The sequence below is a fragment of the Enhydra lutris genome, unplaced genomic scaffold (genome assembly GCF_002288905.1).
Source record: "Enhydra lutris kenyoni isolate GAN:26980312 unplaced genomic scaffold, ASM228890v2 scaffoldscaffold12, whole genome shotgun sequence".
NCBI lineage: Eukaryota > Metazoa > Chordata > Mammalia > Carnivora > Mustelidae > Enhydra > Enhydra lutris.
In genome coordinates this window covers 71,902,323-71,927,110 of record NW_019154096.1, presented here as the reverse complement: position 1 = coordinate 71,927,110, position 24,788 = coordinate 71,902,323, and the positions used below count along the sequence as shown (strand labels likewise).

Here is a 24,788-nt window from a genome sequence, read left to right as displayed (position 1 = left end):
TCTCCTGAAGATTTGTAGGGTTGCTAACTGCTGGACTTTACTACACAACAAACTCCTCTAGTAGAAATGCCCAGATGTCGGTACCTACAGCTCTCCTGTCTAGGGTAGGCAGACTCCCATCCCACCATGCCTGGCTGCCCAGTGCTCCAGGACTGGACACAGGAAAAGGGTGCATTCAATGGGCGGATCTTCACTTAGTCCTCCTATCTTCAGTTTCATGCCTCAACCCTCTCCTACTCCCCAAGCACAGAGCCTATTTCTTTTTTTTTTTTTTTCAAGTTTTTACTTATTTAAGTAATGTCTATACCATCATGGGACTCGAACTCATGACCCCAAGATCAAGAGTCATGTGCTCCTCCGACAGAGCCAGCCAGGCACCCTTCACTGATTCTATTTCTAAACATAGTACACATGCCATTTCTTGCTGGGATGGTGGAAGGGAGGCTGCCTAAGCCAGACGGAAGCAGGGACCAGAGGCTATCCCTGATACAGACATCCAAACGTAGTCCCTGTTTCAGTCCCTCCTCTTGTTGACTCCCCAGAGAGCACCCAGAACCTAGCTCCAGCTGGAGTTGGCATGGGGGGCAGGACCCTGACCGGCCAGCTCTCCACTGGCCTTTGCTGCAACCTGCTAAGTTATTTTACGTTCCTCCGCGCACTTCCCATCTGTCTACACTGCAGATTACAGATGTCTGCCAGGTTCATCAAGATGATTGGAGTGTTTCTAGTTGTCACTTGTTTTTGAGCAATCTGAGATGGAATAAAGGCAGGAGAGTCTTTCTGTTGCCATTCTGAGTGGAAGTTCCGGCCTCTGCCTACTTCTCTGAAGGCTAGCATTTCAAGAATCTCTTTTCTATCCCCTCTAGTAGTAAAGACTAATAAACTACTGGCAAAACAAAACTCTTAATCTTTGACTCCAAGTAAAATCACCCATTCTAAATACTCCAGTAACTGAACCTCACATCTATTACTATATAATCCTATTCCTTCAAACCTCGGGTTTGAGATTTACATTAAAGACTTTCAGGAGTATATGCTTTACACATTCTAAAACACAAAGTACTCTGTTACTCGACTTGCCCCCACTAGCTTTTCACTCACAAAGTCTGAGGTATTTTCCTATTTAGTAACCAAAATTATAAATTTGTAATAAAAACAAAACATTTTTTTTAGTTTCTTAATGGTGATAGAAGCCTTACAGAGAGGGGCGCCTGGGTGGCTCAGTGGGCCCCAGCCCACTGAGGCCTCTGCCTTCGGCTCAGGTCATAATCCCAGAGTCCTAGGATCGAGCCCTGCATCGGGCTCTTTGCTCGGCAGGGAGCTTGCTTCCCTTTCTCTCTCTCTGCCTGCCTCTCTGCCTACTTGTGAACTCTGTCAAGTAAATAAATAAAATCTTAAAAAAAAAAAAAATTAAGAAGTTTTACAGAGGATTCTCTGAACAGCTACCTTACATCCTGCTCATATCCTGTTCTCTTGCTGGATGTACATGACTGCCACGAGCTGTTATCCCTCACACAATGCCTAAAGAAGAAACCTGCCCTTTACAAGCAAAAAAGAACAAGAACATTAACATCAACTCTACCACAAGAAGCATCTACTCTCACGTAAAGCATGCCTGTTGGCCACTGTGAAATGTCTTCCCATCACTAGGTTCTACGAACATGCTGAGGGCACACCAGATCCCCCAGCTTCAACTACGACCCGCCATCATCGCAGGTTCCAAATTCCTCCATTCCTGATCTTGAGGCTCTACCCAGTCCTCGATTATTACCACCACAACGTTTCCATTTGTTGTTTCCCCACCACATCACACTCCTCACCGAACATTTTACCCAATCCAGCTCTCCCTGACCCCTCATTTCTTTACTAGAAATGAACCTACCAGAAACCTCTCTCTTCCCGCACGTCGAGTCACCAAGTCCCTTCACGTCTCCTGCTAGCGATGTCTGTCCTTCCTTCCGCTGCCACCACCCAGATTCAGTCCCTTAAGGACTGTAGTTTGGGAGCCACTGAACTAATCTACCTGCATCAACATTCTATCCATGCAAAAAACTTTTTCACCTTATGTCAGCTTTCTAGACGCTAATTTCTCACCTCTCGTTTACACACACACACACATGCACATGCACACACACATTATTTGTCAACATGTTATACCCGGACTCCCGCCTGCCCTTTTACTTTTTGGTCTGTTGCCATTCGTTCCCGGCAGCTTCACGGAGTGTTCCGGCGTCCGCACACACCATGCTCTTCTCCCGTGCATGTCTCTGTCCCTGTGCCCCCACCCCACCCCCGTCTCCCCCATGGCAGAGGATGATCAAGGGTAGGTGGCCACTGACTCCAGGGTCTCCTCACCCAGTGTGGCTTCCCCTGACTCCCCAGTGAGGATGTGAAACTCGTCTGTGGTTCTTTAACAGCCTGTACACTCCTTTCCCTGCTGACAGCAATAAATGCAATGATCTTGCCAGCCACGGTGTCTGTGAGACAAGGAGCCTGTGAGGCTCTTAAGGGCGACGACTGCTTCTTGCTGCTCTCCCAGCCCCAGGGCCAAGCAGAGCGCGCGCTCAACATTCACGGCTTGCTTCAGACTTTCACTATTCGGACGAGACACCCTCGACTACCTCCACCCCCAAGCTATAAACTCCTCAGCACCCACAAGCTGAAAACCAAATACTTTCCGTTATTTACACATTTATGATAGAATAATACAAGGTAGAAAGGTAAGAATTACTGGAAGTCTTGCTGGCGGTGATCACTATACATGGTAGCTAATGACTACATCCAAACAAGGGAGGCGCTGGGACTGGGCTGGACACAGGAAAGAGACTTCACGGGCAGGGGAGTTTTATTTCTTCACCTGGATGGTGGTTTCAAGGGAATTTCCCTTAGAATAATCCATTAACCCATAGGTTTGTGTGTGTGCTTTTCAGGGACTGTTTTCTTTTACAGCATAATGTAATTATATTAGCCAAACTTTAGTTAACAAACATACAGAAAATGGCTACTTACCAAAACAGAACTCAGCCTTTGGCCTTAGCTTAGTTGCATCGCTAACCTAACAAAAAAGAGAAATGTGTCACTCCCTTCCTCATATGCGAGATAACCAACTTTAAATGCTGCACGAACGTGCACATGTATGATTTCCCAATAATATGTATCTAGCAAACAGATCTAAAATTAAACTTTTACGGCTACTGAGAAAGAACAGCAAATTAAACACAGAATACGGCTCCCAACTGTGAGATGTTTAAAACAAATGATACTTCCATGTTCTTTCTGAATATTTACTCAAAGGAAATGTGAAGAAGTTGAAAGTAAACCATTAAAAGTTTTATGTAACACACAGAAAAATTCTTAGTTTAACATAATTTTCAAAATACCCTCAGAATACTCTATAGAAAATATGAATTCTTTCCAAATTGCATATTTCTAAATTAGCTGTGAACCTTTAGAGATAATGACTGTGGGTAAGGGGGAGACTGTAATTAACCAAGCCCCCAAATCCAGAAGGTATTAATCTGCAATGAGGAAATGAAACCAAAATGGCACTGGATCCTCTTGTAAATGAGAACATCTTGGGATAATGGGGTCACGCTGCTAAATGCAACACACGGCTTTCAGAAGGTGAAACGACTAGTTGCACCTGGTCGCTGTGACCCCCCCCCCCCCTTAATGAAGTAGCCTCTTAGAAGCCTATTCGTGACTATCACCATCTGCTGTCCGGTGATATCTCATTGCAGCATCTGTTTTGTACCTTCAGAAGGAATTCTAAGTCTGGGTTCCTGACTGATCCCAACTACAAATTCACAGCTCTGAGTCACACTGGAATTTGTTCCAGGAATAAATTCTGGAAAAAGGAGGCATATCTAATGCAGAGTACAAACTGTACAATTCAACCTTCGGGAAAGCTGTGGGACAGAGATTAAAGTCAACAGAAGTGCACAGAGAAAGTTATATTTTAAAAGGGGAACAGAGGAGTTGGGAGGCAGGTGGCCAGAAGGCTTACTTGCTTAGTTAATACTTTATTTTTAAAAAGAGCTCCCGTTTTTAAAAAGACCAGCCAACAAATGACTGAAAAGATACAAGCATATCGGCAATCTCTCCCTCCACTGCCTATTCCTCATCACTGCGCTGAGAGTCAACAACTCCTGGCGGCGTCCTTACATCACAGTACACTTATGCTGCAGGCAAGCAAGAAGACGGGGGGCTACAGTTGGGCTACAGTTTGTTTCGCAGTGGAATTTTATGCTTCCTAATAATAATCACTATAGAATTTAAACTCAAGGTACCCTAAGGCATTTATAAAATGTCTTAATTTACAGGGACAACTGAGGTATATTTAAACAATATTCGTCTTTTGCAAATTAAATAATACGGTTTTAATTAAATAAATAATAATAAAATGTTGCCCTTTAAATATGTAACCTTTTTGTGCACGGGCTGATTCTTTTTGTTGTTGTTGTCAACTAGAACAATATTGAGAACAAAGTACTTTGTCTATAAAACTGTCTGTCCTTTAAACAGAAGCACACTTGTAAACCTGTCTTTTGTTGAAGACCTTTGCGAAGAAATTCCAATACATGCTTAATAGTACGCACACGCATATGACTCCATGCTACTCTTCACATCTCATAACTTAAGTCATCTACAAACATTATTTTGTATAAAAACCCCAGAGGTTTAGGTCCTCAACTTCTATCTCGCTTCCCAAAACACTGATAAAATCAAGGGGGGGAAATACCTGAAAATACCAAACCTAAATTTTTTAAAAGAAAAACAGTATTACAAAAATTCCAGAAATATCAACAACAAGAAAAGAGAAATTAGAAGAAACAAAGTGAAATGAAGGAAAAACCGATGTTTCCTCATGAAGATGGTTCTTATTTTCTTCAAAATAAAACATAAATAAAAAGTCAAAGGTAATGGCATTAAAAGTTGGAAACAGTTTAAATAAATGCAAACTCAGAAAACATCTTCTTCAGGTTTCCCAAAGATAGAACCTGTTAACTCATCTTTGTCCTTCTGATGCCCTTCCAATGTCCTGATGGCCCAATCACAGAAGTTAATGTTAACTTTTGCAATTTGCCACATACTCTTCCGAATTTTATAAAAGAACTTCCTACCCATAGTGAGCAGGTACTATTTTCAACATGATATGACCCCAAACCTCATCACTAAACGACACAGAAAGGAAGCTGCTCTTTTGATTATTCATACTCTCATTCCAAGGAATTTTAATTCAGGCATGAATATGAAACAATACAGAAAAACTACCTTTGAAATGTAGGTAAGTTTAATGGCTCCCACACGTGATGATCCAGAAGGTAAGTTCTGGAAACAAATTATTAATATATAATTAAAATCCAACATTATTAATTTATTTTATATTATAATGTTCTAAACGTACCAGAAAAAGTTAAGAAATTAGATTTTTTAATATCACATTTTACAAATCAACTTTTTTAGTTCAAGTATTTACAAATCAAGTTGACAACTGGATAACAAAACCAAACTCTATTTTGTTCCACCATAATGCATCCTATAACTAAAAGGCTATTTCTATCATTGTGGCCAAACTTTTTGTTAAAAGCCATAAATGCAGGGTTGTAACACGGTATCATATAGGGTTGTAGTAGAAAACAGTGGTTTGGGAACTTGAACTGAGAACCTAACTATATAGGACCTAAATTTAAAAAGTAGCAAATAATTTATACTGTTAAGAATTTGCACCATTAACAAAGGTTTGTGAGCATTCTGTAATCAAATCAAAATTGTACTTTAATATATCCTATAATATAATAAACTGGATGGATTATAAAAGGGGAAGATGGAGGCAGGAACACCAGATAAGAGAGTCTGGAAAAAAATAATAAAAGAATATAAAGGAAAACTCCGACAGAATATTTTAAAAGTAAAATTAAAACAGTGTTAACATTGAAAGCTTCCTCCACTGCAGATTACCTAAGATCAACTTTTTAACTAACTTTATGATCATGTACATTAAAAAGAAAACCTTTGACTTTGCTTTATGAATGATTAGGAGGTACCTTTCTCAGACCTCTCTATAAGCTTACTAGAAACAATTAATTATATGAAAGCCGAGACATTTCAAAGACTCAATTAAGATTCCCAAACGTAATTACTGGTTATTGTTGACAGGGACAGATCTTTTCAAAATTTTCACTCCTATGTAAACTGCATTATGTTTTGCTTTAAACTATATACTACATTCAAGCTTCTAAATATAAACCATAAATATGTATATAAAATAACATTATAATTTTTAAGGTATACTGTTAAATTGTGTTCTTATATAAAATGTTTTACATTAAGAGGTTGCTTTGTTGTTGTTTTTTAATTTTGGATTAGTCAATGAAATGTTAAAATGCCTTCAAGACCTCCTAACTACGAAGTGATTTTTTTTTAAATACTACTAACCTTCCATTCAGAAGTGTTATTTTTCTTTTAAATCCTCCAAAAATTTAATCTTTTAACTAGCTTAATACAGTTCTAAGCCCTGTATGAGGAAGAAAAATGAGAAGTATGTCATGGCCGCATGACATGAAGTCATGTCATGGCACAGTATAGATTAAACAGTGGCACAGTATAGGGAAATGTAAGTAGCTAAGAGATAAAGAATATTCAAAATACCTAGTTTCTATGGATCAGTGAGATTACTGCCAAGTTCGACTACAAAAAGTAGGTTTCAAAATCTGTTCCCTGACAGTGAACAAGAAATAATCAACTAGTGGCTTTTAAAATAAAAAGGGAAATGAGCCATTTTTCTTATGAGTTCCTGCACTCCTTTTGCCAAAATACTTCTTTCAAGTTTCTTCAAAGTCACTTCCTGAACAGATACTCAATTATTTAATTCTCCACCATTACCCATACCCTCAACAAAATACAGAAAGCTCCAAATGGATCTCTAGTAATACACTAGAATGGATTTTCAAACCAATGGTTAGTGGTAAAGAAAGGAAAATAGAGGAAGAATGGCTCCTACGGACAGGTGAGCTAAACCGATTTTTTTTTTCATATCAGGGTTATTATGACTAGCATAAGTGTGTTACAGTACCATAACATAAACAACTAGATTGAAGCAGATAGAACTTGTCATTTTTCAGTAGATCAAAATGGTGGTATACTGGCAATTTCATGTGGTTCAACCTAAGGTAATCATCCTAACAAGACATTTTACTAATGTTTTCATTAAGAGCTGTAAGTCTTAATACATTTAAAAATGACACAAAGCTAGTATACTGATGGCTAATCCACCAGCTGCAGAGTCAAGACTGTAAAAGATTCTTATCAGTTAGAATGAAGAGTTAAAATTCTTAAGAACCAAAAAGAAAGACAGACTTAAAATTCTGTACTACATTCATAAAAACCAATGTGCTAATTACATCATGGAAATCTGGCTTTTTTTTTTTTTATAAGATTTTATTTATTTATTTGACAGAGATCACAAGCAGGCAGAGGCAGGCAGAGAGAGGAGGAAGTAGGCTCCCTGCTGAGCAGAGAGCCTGATGCAGGGGCTCGATCCCAGGACCCCGGGATCATGACCCAAGCCAAAGGCAGAGGCTTTAACTTACTGAGCCACCCAGGCGCCCCAAATCCGGCTTTTTAAAGAGTTCATGTTGGGGCACCTGGCTGGTTGAGTCAGAAGAGCACATGACTCTTGATCTTGGGGTCATGAGCTCAAGCTCCATGCTGGGTGTAGAGTTTACTTAAATAAATAAACTTTTTTTTTAAAGATTTTAATTTACTTGAGAGTGACAGAGAGAGCAAGCAAGTGAGCAGCAGTTAGTGGGAGAAGTAGACTCCCCACTGAGCAGGGAGCCCAATGCAGCACTCGATCCCAGGACCCTGGGATCATGACCTGAGCCAAAGAGACACAGCCAAAGAGACGCTTAACCGACTGAGCTACCCAGGTGTCCCAATAAACAAACTTTAAAAAAAAAAAACCACTGCAACTCTTAAAAACAAAATATCAGTTCATGTGAGAAAGATCTAGCTGAGTGCAAACTTTTAACACACAACCTCCCTGCTACAGCCACAGGGACCTATTCTCCATATAGGCACAGGCCTCCTTGCTTGGACTTCTTGCCCGTGCTATTCTATGAGCACTGGAACACCCACTTCTCCAACTACCGGCCAAAATCATATCCACCCTCTGCGTCAATTTTGAATGCTACGACCTCCATGAAGACCGTTAACTGATTCCAAATTCATTTTTCCTTCAGTGTAATAAAAATAGTCCATTTTGTGCTCACCTTCTTCTAGCTCTAAGTGCGAAGTGCTGATAAAAGGATGAATTCTGAGGGGAGAACCTATTATTATGAAGAAAGAGAAACAACCAAGGAGCTTTAAATGCAATCCTGAAGAATCCATATGTGTCAGTCGCCCAGATCTTGTGAAGAGAGACAAACCAGGAAGAGCACAGGCCAGAACTCTGCAATGTCTCGTGCAGGTGAGGAGAACCAGAAACCAGGATCTAGTACCCAGCAGTGAGAGGGAGTCAAGGGGAATTAAGTTACTTTCCACTTTGCAAAAGAGAGTTTGGGAGGGGATTGTGCCGCAGATAAAAAGGTGGAGTAATAAAGGGGAGAAATCTGATTTCTATAAAAAATATAAAAATAAATAAACATGGACTTTTGATTTCTGCTGACTTGCTCCTTCTTCCACGGACTCTGGCCCAGTAAGTAAAGGTATTAATCATCGTAGTTGCATAGCCAGGTTACTACCACCCAAGAAAGGTGGTTACACCCAGAGATAAGGGAGTAAAACAGTGTCAGTAAACTCTATAAGAATAAGGATAGAGAGTAGACAGTTCCTAGGAAAAAGTCTCAAAGTCAGCACTCAAATAATCTACACTGAATTAAAATACAAATTATCCTCTAAAATTTGAAAGATTGTGTCTGGATAAAGGACTAAACTTACTTTATGGAGAATCAGGGATAGGTAGGATTAATGGGGAGCAGATACAAGCAAAGAGATTTTGGCTCACAGAAGAAATAATAATGAAAGTGTCTCAAATAGCATAAGTACTTTTTCATAATGTGTAATTCAACCAACAGCTAAAGTGAAGATCAGGGATAGACAGGCTTCCTGCATTGAAGAGGAGGTGGAATTTGTACTACAGTTCCTTACAACTTGAATGCTATATAAACAAATATAAACGCATTAGTACGTAAATATTTTGTCTAACCAGAAGTAAGTACAGGGTGGTAAAGAACATTAGATTGCTTCTCAGGGGGTCTAGTTCCTTCTCCGTGAAACAGAATGGAACCTCCCACCAGTCCCCACTCCTCCCTTGACTTTAAGTTCCTCACCCACTAGACAGAATCAGCTTAGACGTTTGCTAGGGACTCAACCTTGCAACATCCATCCCAATTTGAATGGAGAGATTCACAGAGAGAGAAAACTTAAAACTATTCATTAGATGATCTCTAATCCAAGGTCTTTCACAGATCTTAAAACGGAGATTCTAATTTTTAATTTATGACATTTCCCCAATGATTTGAAAGGCAACAATAAAATCCAAGTGCAATTCAATCCATGAATGGCATTACACAGCTGACTCTCAAATCTGTCACCACAACATGAAAGGGCTACACATGTGTACAAGAGTGGCAACTAGCTCAGGTAGTTTCTATACCAAAAGACAGCGGTCTCTATCCCAGAGACAGTATCTTAAATTTAAACAATTTCAGAATTTTCTACCAGGGACAGCATTTCTCGAGGAGGGTGGGACACATATACGTATGCACAAATAAACTTAGTTTCATGTGAAATTCAAGTAAGACAGCAGGGGTTGAACATGCAGGACAGGAAGAACGCAGCCAGGAGAAATAAATCTAAACATAGATTGTTTGGGAAAACAAATCCTAACAGCCATACAGTATGTTAGATATATTAACAATGAAAATTCTTGTGTGATTTGAAAAAAGGTGACCATCTGGATTTCACAAACCTGTGGGTTATCCATGTACCATACAAAACTATCTTCTCTGGTATCCAGTATGAAGTACCTTCGAAGGAATTTCCCACTGTTTTCATTTTCCTCGATGTCTAGAAAACCACAAATGCGATTCTGACGATCCACATAAGGCATTTCTGAGCCTGAACATTACACTGTAAAATAAAACATTTGACAGTAAGTACTTCTCAGTGGACTTCAAACCTACAATGTGCTATTTACAATTTGTTTAACAAAGAGCCTCCTTCCCAACATGAGGTGGGGATGTACATGTGGATATGTACAAAGCATGGGCAAAACCATTTTTGAAATTAAGCTGATTGTGAGTGGTTACTAAATACAGCTATACTTACCGACTGGAACAAAGAAGAACGGTTCACCTCCGCTGTATTAACTGACCTACTTTCTTCCCTAAACACACCCAGATGAGCCAAAAAATTAGCTATCCAAACTTCAATTTCCTCACTTATAAATCCAGATAATCTACCTTTCAGATTATTACAGAGTATTTTTAAGTTCACAGAAAAACAATAGCTAACAGTTATTGGCCACTAACTAGATGCTAGGCTCTGTGCAAGGTTCTTTTCCACGCGTTTTCTCACTGAATCCTCAGAACAACCCCATCAATAGGAATCATCGTCCCCATTTCACAGATAAGACTCAACACTCACAAGGGAAAGTGACACTCAAAGATTAGAGAACCAGTAGCTAATAAATGAAAACATGAACCCAGATTCTTGGGCTCTAGAGCTTATATCTTAACATTTACACCACACTTTTCTCTAAAGCTCTTTGAATTGCTAAAACTAAAATGAATCATAGTAAAATTAATTAACACCATGAAAAAGAGAGATAAACAGGTATTATGTGCCTCCTGAGGGAAGACATAAACATCACCTATGAAGTGAATATGTAATAAGAAAAAAAAAGTTTTTATCTGAATTGGATCCAGTCTCTAGATCTCCCTATGTCAAACCACCAACTTACAGGAAATAAAGAACACAGAGGAACATAGGAAACTGCACCACAGGGTTTCACTCAGCCAAAGCCAGACTGTGGGAAACAGCAGGACAAAGAGCCCAATTTCTTCAGTAAATAATTATGGGGAGGAAAAGAGGAGAAGAGAGAAGTTACAGATTAAGAGACTTCAGAAACACATCATATTCTGATTCTTACAGTACTAAAATTTCTGTTGTACTGATTAGAGTTAAAAACCACGACCTGAGTAAAAAGCAGAGTTCCCAGCCAATTTTCTTCTCTAGAAACGGCACTTATGTGACTCCTTCCTTGTGGATGCAAGCTGCAGACTGTCCCTATTCCGGCTCTTCTAGAGCCGGCACCAACAGCTTTCGGCAGGCTGAGCGTATATACGTAACTAGTTCTTTACACAACGGCTCAAGGTTGTTTCATCCACAATGAAAATTCAATTAGAACACATCCCGATACACCGCGTATCTAAACACTACTCTGTATGCATCCAGAGCAGTAGTAAGATACACCAAAAATTTTTAAACAAAATTATCCACTAAGGTCAGGTATGTGTATTGTTATAAATCTGGCACTTCGAGAAGATAATTCCTTTAATGAACTTACCAACATTTTTAAAATTTCTAAAATGTGATCAAAACTTGGAAAATTAATACACTATACTAATGTACAGACACACCTCATTTTTTTGTGCTTCACTTCACTGCACTTCCAGACACTGTGTTTTTTACAAACTGGAAGTTTGTGGCAAACATGGAGCCAAGTCTACTGGCATCATTTTTCCAACAGCATCTGTTTACTTGGTGTCTCTGTGTGGCACACCTGGGTAATTCTCACAATATTTCAAATATTTTCATTATTACAATATTTGTCCTGGTGATCTGTGATCAGCGATTATGACTCGATGAAAGTGCAAATGATGGTTAGCATTTTCTTAGGAAGAAAGGGTATTTAAATTAAGATATGTACATTGTTTTCTTTTTTTTTTTTTAATTTTATTTATTTATTTGACAGACAGAGATCACAAGTAGGCAGAGAAGCAGGCAGAGGTGGGGCGGAAGCAGGTTCCCCACTGAGCAGAGAGCCCAATGCGGGGCTCGATCCCAGGACCCTGAGACCATGACCTGAGCCGAAGGCAGAGGCTTAAACCACTGAGCCACCCAGGTGCCCCCTGTACATTGTTTTCTTTAGACGTAATCCTATTGTACACTTAACAGACTACAATATAGTGTGAAAGTAACTTTTATACGCACAGGAAAACCAAAAAATTCATTTGACTTGCTTTATTTTGGTATTTGCTTTATTGTAGTAGTCTGGAGCCTAACCCACAATACCGTCCAGGTGTACCTGTATCCAACAGTAAAAACTATCCACCTGAGTGGTGCCATGAGGACAGAGACACACCAAAGGAATAGTCCTGAGACCCCAGACAAACCCATACCTATATGGCCAACTGATTTTCAACAAAGGTGCCAGTGTCATGCCACGGGGAAGATTTGACCCCTCGTCACACTACATGAAAATTAACTCAAAATAGATTAACAGTCTGAATGTAAGATAGCTAAAACCATACTTTAAGAAAACATGGAGGGGCACCTGGGTGGCTCAGTGGGTTAAGCCTCTGCTTTTCGGCTCAGGTCATGATCTCAGGGTCCTGGGATCGAGCCCCGCATGGAGCTCTCTGCTCAGCGGGGGCCTGCTTCCCTTCCTCTCTCTCTGCCTGCTTCTCTGCCTACTTGTGATCTCTCTCTCTGTCAAATAAATAAATAAAATCTTAAAAAAAAAAAATAAGAAGAAAACATGGAGGCTGATATTCATGACCTTGGATTTGGCAATGAATTATCAGATATGACACCAAAAATATGAACAAAAGAAAAAATAGCTAAACTGGACTTCATAAAAACTAAAAGCTTTTTTTTTCCTTTGAGAGAGAGAGAGTGTGCAAGCAGAGTAGGGAAGGGAAGAGAGAAACTTAAGCAGACGCTGCACTGAGCTAGAACCCGACACTGCGCTCAATCTCAGGACCCCAAGACCACAACATAGCTGAAACCAAGACTCAGACGCTTAGCCCACTGTGCCACCCAGGAGCCCCAAAACTAAAAGCTGTTTTGCAACAAAGAACATCAAGAAAATGAAAAAAGAATCTACAGAATGGGAGTAAATGTCCACAAATTACGTATCTGACAAAAGTCTAATATCCAGAATATATAAATAGCTCTTATAACTCAATAATAAACAATCCAAATAAAAAATAGGCAAGGACTTGAAAAGACACTTTGCCCAAAGAAGATACACAAATGGCCAAACAGAACACAAAAAGATGCTCAGTATCATTGGTAATTAGGGAAATGTAAATCAAAACCACAGTGAGATACCACTTTATACCCACCAGGATGGTGATGATTAAAAGAAAGGAAAGTAACCAGTGTTAGCAAAGACGTGGAAAAACTGGAACCCCTCACACTGTAAAATGGTACAAGAGCTGTGTAAAACAGTTTAGTAGTTCTTCTAAAGTTGAACACAGAAATACCATACAACTCAGCATTTCCACTCCTAGATATACACCCAAAAGAAGTGATAACAGCTACTCATAACTATTAATAGCAGCACTGTTCACAATAGCCAAAAAGTGGAAACACACATGCTCGTCAACAGGTGAACAGTTAAACATGTGATCCGTCCAACTCAATGGAATATTATGCAGATACAGAAAAGAATGAAGTACTGATATAATAATCCAATAAAAAGTCCAGAATATTTTATAAAAATAGAGAACATGATATGTATTTTATGATATATACTGAAATGCAAATGACCTAGAAAAGCCCAATCTATGGGGCACCTGGGTGGCTCAGTCATTAAGTGGCTGCCTTTGGCTCAGGTTCTGAGACGTCCTGGGATCTAACCCCGTGTCAGGCTCCTGGCTAAGCAGGGAGCCTGCTTCTCCCTCTCCCTCTGCCTGCTGCTCCCCCTATTTATGTTCCCTCTATGTTTCAAATAAATAAATAAATAAAAAGCCAAATCTTTCCACCAAAGAATGGAGTAGGATTACTTACACTATTTGATTTTAAGACTTACAAAAATGCTATAGCAATAAAGACAATGTAGGACAGACTGTGGAAAAGAAAAAAAAGAAGAAGAAGAAGAAGAAGATAAATCAGTGGAACAGCCTAGAATCCAGAAACAGACTCTTACATATATATTGTCAGTTGATTTTCAACAAATCTGCCAAGGCAATTCCACAGGGAAAGAATAGTCTTTTCAACAAATGGTGCTAGAACAATTAGGTATTTATGTGGGAAAAAAACGTAACAAAATTAATCACAGACCTAACACAAAAGCTACAACAATAAAGCTTCTAAAAAATATATAGGAGAAAGTGTTCATGTCCTTGGGAGTACACAAAGATTTCTTAATTAAGACACAAAGAGGATGAGCAGTATACTAGTTGTTATATTGGACTTAAAAAAATTAAAAACTGCTCTTTGAAAGACACTGTTAAACCAAAAGACAAGTCACAGGATGAGAAAAATATTCAGTACATATATGTGTATCAAATAACTGGTATCAAAGAACAGGCAAGAAATTATTATAATTCAATAGTAAGAGAAGTGACCAAACAGGAAAATGGCCAAGAAAATCTGAAAAGACAAATAGTAACAAACAGTCAACGAAGACACAAGGAGTAAACGAGCACATGAAAAGATGTTCACGATCATTAGTCAGGAAAGCACTGCAAATACAAACCACGAGATACCACAACAAACCTAACAGAATGGCTAAACCAAAAACAAGCCAAAAAACAACACCAAACCTGACAATATCAAATGCGGACAAGAATGTGGAACAAGTGAACTCCCTCTCATACGCTGCTGGTGGGAATGCAAAATGGTACAGCAACTTGGATGAACAGCTTTCACAGTTTCTCGTGTAGTTAAACATACCACTACAATATGACCCAGCAATCCTACTGTGAACTGAAAGCTGTGTTCGCACAAAAATCTGTCCAAATGTCTACAGCAACATTACTTATAACTGGTAAAAAGCAGAAACAACCCAAATGTCCCTTGACCCATAAACGAATAAACTGTGGTACAACCAATATGATGGAACACTGCTTAGCAATACAAAGGAACAAACCATAGACACATACAACATGGGTAAATCTCGAATCTACCGTCGCTAAGTGAAAGAAGCCAGACCAAAAAGGCTGTTGGGACAGGGAACAAATCAGTAAATGAAGGGAAGGACTGGTAATCTTTGTAGTGATGGAACCATTCTGCATCTTAATTGTGCTGGGATGTATCACTACGCAATGCATTCATCAAAACTCAGGCCCATACACCGCAGAGTAAACTCTACTGCATACGAGTTAAAAAACAAAACAAACTACAGTGCTAAAAAACAGATCAGAATTGCTAAGGCTTGAGGGGCACCTGGGTGGCTCAGTTGGTTAAGTGTCTAACTCTTGGTTTCGGTTCAGGTCATGAGATCGAGCTCTGCACAGGGCTCCCTCTGCACTCAGTGGAGTGTGTGCTGGAGATTCTCTCCCTTTGCCCCTCCCCCTCCTCTCTCTCTCTAAAATAATAAATAATAAATCTTGGGGAAAAAAAGAATTGCTAGGGCTTAGGATAAGGAAAAGAACCACAAAGGAACACAAATCAAATTTTTTTGATGATGTAACTGTTGTGTATCCTGATTGTGATGGAGCTTCCACAATTATATGCACATGTCAAAACTTACAGAACTGTGCCCTAAAATGAGTAAAATTTACTATATGTAAATTATACATCAATAATCCTGAATTTTAAAAAGATACCATATATACTCACCAGATGGCTAAAATTAAGCTAAATGACAACATGAAATGTTGTCAAAGATGTGGCGCATCCAGAATTTCTGTACTGTTGATGGGAATGTAAAATGATACAACCACTCTGGGGAAAGTTTTGGCAATAAAACCAAAATAATACACCTAACCTCTGACCCAGCCATTCCATTCCTAGGTATTAATGCAAGAGAAATGAAAACATATATTTATGCAATGACTAATTCACTAATATTTAGAGCAGTTTTATTTCTAATAGCCTCAAACGTCCGCCAACACATGGAGATAAATAAAACGTAATTTGTCTATACAATGAAATACATTCTACTGTGTGAAGGAACTATAGCCACATGCCACAATATAGTCAAAACTCATCAAACTGTAAACTTTAAATGGATACAGTTTATTGTATGTAACTTACAGTTCCAAAAAGTTAATTTAAAAAATCCAGTAGCAATAAAAAATTCATTGATAAAATTGACCGTGCATAACTTTTTTAAAAAAGCTTTTGCATGGCAAAAACCTGATAAGCAAAGTCAAAACCAGTAGAAAATATTTACAACTTACATCATCATAAAGGGCTAATCTCCTTAACATTTAAAGAGCTTGCAAAAAAAGTCAAGGGAAATATATCAGAAATTCAAGAGAAAAATGGGCAAAATGCATGAACAGATACTCTGCGAAAAAGATATAAAAATGGCCCTTAAAAATAAAAAGATGCTTGACTTCATTCATAATAAGAAAAATCTCAAATAACAGAGATACAGTAGGCATTGCCACTGACACCATAAAAAAAAGGCAAGCAGACTTCATGTGCCTAAGAACATGATAGCACTTACGAAACACCTCTGAAAATAAAATGCTTGAATGTGACCCAAACCTCTAGATCTAACTACCAACTGACAGGGAACACAAAAAACAGGGAGAGAACATGTTAAACCATACCACGGGTATTCAAATAGCAAAATCCAATCTCTCACTCTTTCTCAAGTAAATAAAATCTTAAAAAAAAAATTAAATAAATTTTAAAAACACTGACATATTTAAGAAAATTGATATTAGGGGGCCCCTGGATGGCTCAGTCGTTAGGCATCTGCCTTCAGCTCAGGTCATGATCCCGGGGTCCTGGGATCCAGCCCTGCATCTGGCTCGCTGCTTGGCAGGGAGTCCACTTCTCCCTCACCCTCTGCCCCTGCTTGTGTTCCCTCTCCAGCTGTCATTCTCTCTCTCTCTCTCTGTGTCAGATAAATGAATGAAATCTTTAAAAAGAAAAGACAACTGATATTAGGATACTGCCTAACTGTATTAAGAAAATGGGTCTTTATTTTCAGTGTGATAATGTTATTATGGTTATGTCACCAAGAAAATGAATCCTTACCAGAGGTATCTACTGATACACAAAATAGTACCTGCAAAATCTAGGGGTAGGGAATGAAGGAGGCATGGCCTGGCCTGATAGTTGTTGGAACTACTTGATGAGTACTATAGTTATATAATTCTAGACTTTTGTGGATGTTCACAACCCTTCATAATAGAAAAAAATCTGTGTTACAGAGAGATACCATTTCTCACCTACCAAACTGGCCAAAAGCCAAAAGCTTGCCAATACACTATATTGGTGAAGTTATTAGAACACAGGGACTCTTACATTGCTCATGAAAAGGCAAAATGGTGCAACCCTACTGAGATGAATACAGCACTATTTAACAAAATCACACATACATTTACCCTATAACCCAGTAATCCCACTTGGTATTATTAATTCTGAAACCATTTTCAGTTTTAGTGTTCATAAACTAAACAAAGTAATGTTCATATCTGTTCATGCATTTTGCCCATGCCCTAGGTGAGCTCACTTGTTTACATAAGTCTACATACAGATGGCTTCCAACAGCTGTCTCCAGCCCTGGACATCCAGCTGAACTGCAGACTCATGTATACAACTGTCTACATATCTACTTACTTATCTAACAGACATCTCAAACTTAAACAAACAGCATCAACCATTCCCCTTAGAAACCTGTTGTCTCGGTCTTCCCCATCTCAATAAACAACCACTCCCCTCTTCCAGCTGTTCAGGCAAAATATCTTAGAGTCAGACTGGAATGAATCTTCTTTCTCTCTCATTACACATCCAATGGATCAGCAAATCCTATTGGTTCCATCTTGTAAATATCCAGAATCCCATTACTTCTCATCAATTGCCTTGCTGCCACTCTGGTCCAAACCACCGTCATCTCTCAGCTAGATGACTGTTCCTTGCTTCTACCCTTGCCCACTTCACTCTATTCTCAACACAGCAGAGTGATTCCATTAAGACATATATTTAAGTGTTTATTCAGTAAACCCGTATTACTACTGGCCAAGCACTGTTCCAAATATTTAAATATTAGCTTAATACTTAGAACAACTTTACAAATGAAAAAACAAAGAACAGGGAATTTTAAAAATTACTTGCCCAAGGTCACAGGTTTAGGAAATGGCACAGCTCAGATTCAAACCAGAGGAGTCTAGCTCTGGAGCCCAGATTCTTCAATACTAGGTAACATCACCCTACTCAAAACTCTTCAACTTTACTTATTAGAATTACCGAGGGATTGTTAAAAATCCTGATGCCAAGGTTGGACATCCCCCATCCCAATTAAATCAGAAACTCTAGGAGATGGGGGGTGCCTGGCTGACTCAGTCAGAAACAGATGTGACTGCTGAGCTCAAGGGTTCTAAGTTTGAGCCCCACGTTGAGTGTTTAAATTATTTAAATAAATAAAAATTTTAAAAAAGAAAAAAAAGAAAGACACTCTAGAGATGAGATCTAGCCATTAGTACCTTTTTCAATTTCCCCAGATTAATTCCAGTGTTCAGCCAAGTTTAAGAACCATTGTTTCAATGTGATCTCATCTCATTCAAGTAAAAAACCAAAGCCCTTACAAAGACATGCAGGCTTCACCTACATGTCCCATACCTTATCCCAGTCCCCCCTTGGTCACTCATCTGGCTACTGGACTCCCTATGTCAGACAAGCTTCCCACTCAGGGCCTTTGAACTCAAATATCACTTTCTCAGAGAAAGAGTGACACCCTATCTTGACACTATCTAAAATTGCAAATGTGAACTGTACTGCTGTACTGTCCTATCTCCCTTTCCAACTTTATTCTCTTTGGCATTTGGGGGTAACAAACAATATCATTTACTTATTTACCTGTTTCTTGTCTGTTTCCCCACACTCGAATGTAGGCTCCACAAGAGCAGTGATTTTTTTTTTTTTAACTATTGTTTCTTCAATGCTTAAAACAGTGCCTGATACATGGAAGGCACTCAATAACTATTTGTTGAATGAAGTATTAAGGAGCCCATAATGATTCCAACAAATACTTTCTTCCTCCACAATGGTTTTATTCAAGTATAATCATCACAGAGTATTATGTTAGTTTCAAGTATACAATATGGTGATTCAACAATTCTATACATTACTCAGTGCTCATCGCAGTAAGTGTACTCTTGATGCCCTTCACCTACTTTACCCAGCCCACGCCCACCTCCCCTCTAGCAACCACCAGTTTGTTCCCTGTATTTAAGAACCTGGGGTTTTTTCTGTTTGTCTCTTTTTTCTTCGTTCATTGTTTTTGCATCTTAAATTCCACATGAGTGAAATCATACAGTATTTGTCTTTACCAGACTGACTTATTTCACTTAGCATTATACCCTCTAGATCCATCTGTGTTTTTGCAATGAATATTAATATTACAGTTTCTAGATAGAAAGTTGCTTTTTCCTCATTAGACAAGATATCCTTTGGCAGATTTAACTAACTGGTTTGCTTAGCTGATGGAAGGCAAAAGTTTCAAACACTATATTTCTATTTGTATTTATATTTTTAGTAAACTTGGTATGAGGCAAGAATAGATAAAAGTATATTATTAAAACCTTTCCCCAAATGTATCCTCACTCTAAGGTATAGTTAGATCATACAATCAGTCATCAATTAACATTTTCACAGTTAATACTTCATCAGTCAGGACCCAGAAAGTAAGCCAAAAAATCAAAACAAAACAAAAATCACGGAGACACAGATTAAAAAAAAAGAAAAATTAAATTCTGCACAGTGAGACAGCACTAGGCCCACAGGGCTTCACTATTATTTTTAACCAGTGTTGAGTGGGACTAGCCTTGTTGTCCCAAATTTGCTATCAAGCTCAAAGCTGAGGATATATAGACATCAAACATCTGGGAAACCCAGCACTGACACCCCTTCCCTCACACACATACCCCTAAGGGCTCTGGCACCATAATCAACACTTTACCATCACTTGATAGAAACATTTGACAGAAGAGAGGGAAAAAATTGGAAGTCTTCCAAGTCTGCAGGGAGAAGACACGGAAAGGAAGGAGATATTCACCCCAAAACAATGGCAGGAGCCCTCTAAGAGAAGAGTTTACAAGAAGGAGAGACTGGCATCCCATTCTTCAGTTCAATGTCTACTTAAGAAGCAGACTGAGTCTGATCTGTACCTATTTGAGCAGGGGGACAAAAAAAATTAACAAGAAATGTAAGGGCACAAAAAGGGGGGCAGATTTATGCAGCTAGCATACCACGGCTTGGCATCACAAGGAAGTGAGTTTCCAGTGGGTTAAGTGGAAGCTGCAGGAGGTAGCTAGACTTGAGCTGTCTTGCCATTATCAAAAAATCTGGCTGTGGAGAGAAAAGATCCCCAAAGTACCTCAGCCCCACACAAACTCCTAGGAACCAGAGGGTAGGACTGACAGGTCACGAACAAGGAGGACAAGGTGGCCGTATACGCCCAGAGCAAATTTCAAATCCAGGAATTAGGGGCACTGGGGAGTCTCTCTGTGAGAGCTCACCAAAAATTCCAGTGCAGACGCATATCAGTGAACATCAATGGCTTGCCATCGCTAATCAAAAGAGGGCTTTAACAGCACCCAGTAAGATAGACGTGCCCTTTTCCATTTTTCTTCTTACAAGTCCCTGACCAAGTAGATCCCAGAAGAAGAAAGAGAAAGAGGAATTCTGGGAGCATACCACAATTCCTCCCCAGTCCAAGTATTTTAAGTAATAAGTGCCTGACACTGGGGTAGGGGAGGAACTTGAAATTGACTAGGAGACTGAAAGTTTAAACTGAAAGAGAAAGACTAGAGTTTTAATAGCTGTAAATGATGGAAAAGCTATCATCTGTCCCTGATATGATGAGTGGGAAGAGAGGGGAAAGAGGAAGACCCTACATATCACAGTTCAAAGCAGTGAATGGTGAAAAATAAAATTGTCTTCTGTTTGTTTTCACCAAGCTCAGACTACTCAATAACCTGATGATACACGTAACATCATCACTGCCCTTAGTAATGAGAGGAAACACCAGACATGAAAATTCCCATGGGGGATTTACTGTACTGGGTAAGATGCTACATTAGAAGTCCTCTGAGATTGCTTCTAGGTCTAAGTGCCTGAGATTGTCCTTTCTTCAAGGGACTGTCCTTTCTTCACAGAATCCAGAGTTCAATGGATAAACTGTAAGAGGCTAGACTATATAAAAGGGTAAAACCACAACTTTTTAAAAAATAAAACTGTCAGACTGACAATAATAAGATTTCCGTAGGAAAAAAATATTTAAGACTCAAAGGTTAATTTAAGGCTAAAAATTATCACAACTGACACTGATTTTCTTTTACAGTCAAAAGACATTTCAATTTAAATTCTGATACAAAATCCTCAAAAACACTCCCTGCATTCAAAGCAATTCAACTAATCAAAAGGCTTATAAAAATAAATAGCAAATATGTTTGCTTAAATATCTTCTAGGAATTAATTATAAGCTGAAATATTCTTTATTACAGAGCAGCTACTAGGAGAAAATATTACTCAGAGTTCAATGGTTTAATGTTACTCATTAAGCATAACTGACTGAGTCCTACTGCTATAACAAGTATCAACATGAATTTTTATTTTTAAATAAAAACATCCCATATTTTTATGTTTCTAAAAATAATTAAGCATTACAGACAAGCATCTAAAACCACCAGAAGTTTCTGCCCTAAGAATTCTTTGATAACATGTTAATACCTTTCTAAATGTTGTGTACCTACAATGGTGAAAATAATTAACTCAGTTTTAATATTTATTTCCTACTGAAACCATTTTATTATTGCAGATCAGAAATATGAGAATCTAGAAATTTAAAATCAAAATTTAATATTAACAAAAGTAAAATGCTCAAGCATGTGAAGAAGTAGTACTTCTATATCACTTCAGCTCAAAGCTGAGGCAGTTACCACTACTATGGCATTTGAAGTTTTCAATCTCATAAAAGCAGAGTGTTAATTGTTATCACATCTGAAAAATTACTATATTGTATTCAGAAAATGATCTCTCTTCCATTCTTAAATGACAGAATTATTTAAACAACAACAACTTAACATCTAGCAATATTTCAATATCGAAGTCAAACTTAAATTACACTAATAAATTATTTCATAGATTTCACTCTGGGTTACAAATTATCATACAGTCAAAATAACAGGAAGTTTTATGGTAGGACTATAAGAACTTTGAGGCTCAAGTGAGTCTTTTGTTTTGTTTTGTTTTTAAGCTGCATTAGACATTTCTAGAGGAAAAGCCTCTACAAAAATATAAAATGCTTCCATCTTTCCTAAATATTTTCCGAGGAGAATTCAGTATTGCCACATCCTATATGTTAACAACAAACACGGGAGGACTGCCCATAGTGGCTTTTTAAAGAAAATATCCCAATGCTATTCTCAAAGTCCTTAAATATTTCTAAAAAGGTCCTTCCGGCTTATGAACTCATAGCAGTTTCCTAACAATTGTACACTTATCCTGTTTTACTGTCTCTGTGGGTCTACTGACAAACTCAAATTGACACACCACCTCTCTTTCCTATTTTGCTACATTGTTAAAACAGAATAAAAAGATATAAACCTGTTACTTCCCTTCTCCCCAAAGCAACCATAAAACTAGTAACTAGCAAGATAAAGTGCCATGTGAAGCCGTTTCAGCACATATAAATCACATCTTCTTAAGTCACAGAAGTTACCCACTACTTAACCACAAAAAGCAAATCCAAAGCTATATCCCTTGATACTCCTTGATATGGCTCTCTCTTCAAGAGAAGCCCATCAATGCATATTCTGTGGGGTTTACAGCACTATAAAATAAAGTAACCATTAACTCAAATTCTGCTAAGCTCAGACATTCTTGTTTAAATATATAAATATTCTAAGATGTAATCTTCCTTGGGAAGATTTGGTCAAGATGAGGATTATTTAAAGAAACTCTATTTGGGGAAATATTTTTTTGCCACAAGTGTATTAATATAAAAACGAGGAATATGAAACGTTACAGGCATTTTAGTCAGAATTCATCTATTTTTGAAATAATAGTTCTTCAAGTCCTTCACATTGTGAAGAAAAATGTAGCTTTACAGAATGATTTTCTTCAAGTTTTTCTCCGATTCATATAAAGCTTAGCCAAATTTCGCTGTAAAGTGTTTCAGTGGCATTAAACTCACATAGAAAGTATGCAAGCTGAGTCCTTGGCGGGGTAATAAAGCAGACTGATCAGTAGTTCTAAGATAAAAGACAATGGTTATAAACCTCAGAGAGCACTACTTGTTCCAGTCATTAAACACACAGGAAATAAGATTTTCTAGTTAGAAAACTAATTCACAAAGGCGATGACTTCATTAAAGCAAAGAAAGTCCTGCTGAAACAGACAGCAATCAATCGTAAAATAAGAAAGCAAGTATTACAGGGCTGGTAGGTGAAAAGGGAGAGAAAAATGGCACAAATTGCGTGCATATTTCTTCCCCGAACCTTCTCTCACATCTGCGCCCGCAACAAAACAATCCAGTGCCGCGCGAAGGGCAGATGCTCTGTTTTGGGACTCAGCATAACCAGAATTCGACAAAGGCAATAAATGCTATAAATAACAAGACCGTTTTCACTCGGACACCACTTTCCCTTCTGATGATCTATCCAGGAGGGTCAACAGAAAGCATCTGAAATAAACCACAAACCACTCAGAACGTCCCCAAGGCGCTGCGGCGGGCAGCTGGCCACGAGGCTGAAAGACCAGGGTTCTTTCTGCTCGCCTCCCTGGTCCTACCTGCGTGACCTTGGGCAAGTCACTTTCAACGCTCGCACTGGTCATCCGCACCATTAAGGTGCGAAGGTAAAGCATGATTCTGAGGCACAGGGCGGAGTCGACTGCTGACTCCGCGGGCCCTAAAGTGAAAGCGCATGCAGACAGTAGAGAACGATGCCCAAGGCAGTGGAGCCCCCCGGGGCACAGCCCTGGAGTCGAGCCACTCCGACAGGCGTCGCCCGCCGGGAATCCCCGGACAGCTGTCCCTCGCAGGGCGCCCGGGAGCAGCGCGCGACCGTCCTTTCCAGCAGAACCCCCGACCAGCTCGTCGGCGACCCGGATCGCCGCCCGCCTCCCCGCCCTCCCCCGCAGGACGCCGCGGAGGGCTGAGGTCAGGAAAACAATAAAAAGGAGTCGCGGGAAGAGGACGCCGCCCCCTCCCGCCGCCCCGGAGCCCGCGAGCAGGTGAGCCGGCGCCGCGGCCTCGCCCAGGTGCAGCCGCGCGCGGCGGACACACGAGGAGAGGGGCCGCGGGGCAGCCCGGTAACCTGCGTCGCCCGCCGCCCCGCACTCACCAGCGCCCGCCGGCCCCTCGGCGGACGCGCGACCGCCTCCCTGCTCGCCTCAGTCGGCGCGGCGCTCCCGGAGCCCGGCCCCGCCCACCCCGCCCCGGTGCGGCCGCGCTCCTCACGCCCAACTTCACGTCGGCCCTCGGCCCGCAGCACCCGCGCAGCCGCGGCCCCGGCTCCCACAGGCACCGAACTGCCGGAGTGGCGCCCACGACGGCCCGTCCACACACTGCGCACGCGTGCCCGCGCCGCCTCAGCCCCCAGACGGCCGCCGAGATTCCGGAGCCGGCACTCCCAGCCCGCGGAGACTAC

The 24,788-nt window shown here is 39.7% G+C and overlaps 1 protein-coding gene across 3 annotated transcripts in view; it reads right to left on the bottom strand.

The window, feature by feature from the left end:
• The window catches only part of LOC111145176 (pleckstrin homology domain containing A1), a 55,483-nt gene extending 30,935 nt beyond the window's left edge, over window positions 1-24,548 (bottom strand). For 2 of the 3 annotated variants that reach the window (XM_022499888.1, XM_022499886.1), the window contains exons 1-4: window positions 24,483-24,548; window positions 9,974-10,134; window positions 5,275-5,331; window positions 3,010-3,055 (exon numbers count right to left, since the gene is read on the bottom strand). In XM_022499888.1, coding sequence (XP_022355596.1) covers window positions 3,010-3,055; window positions 5,275-5,331; window positions 9,974-10,114 — 244 coding nt within the window. In that variant the 5' untranslated portion in view covers window positions 10,115-10,134; window positions 24,483-24,548. Of the gene's footprint in view, window positions 1-3,009; window positions 3,056-5,274; window positions 5,332-9,973; window positions 10,289-24,482 lie in introns of those variants that run through there. The other variant, XM_022499887.1, reaches the window with a different exon arrangement.
• Between the last annotated feature and the right edge of the window lie 240 nt (window positions 24,549-24,788).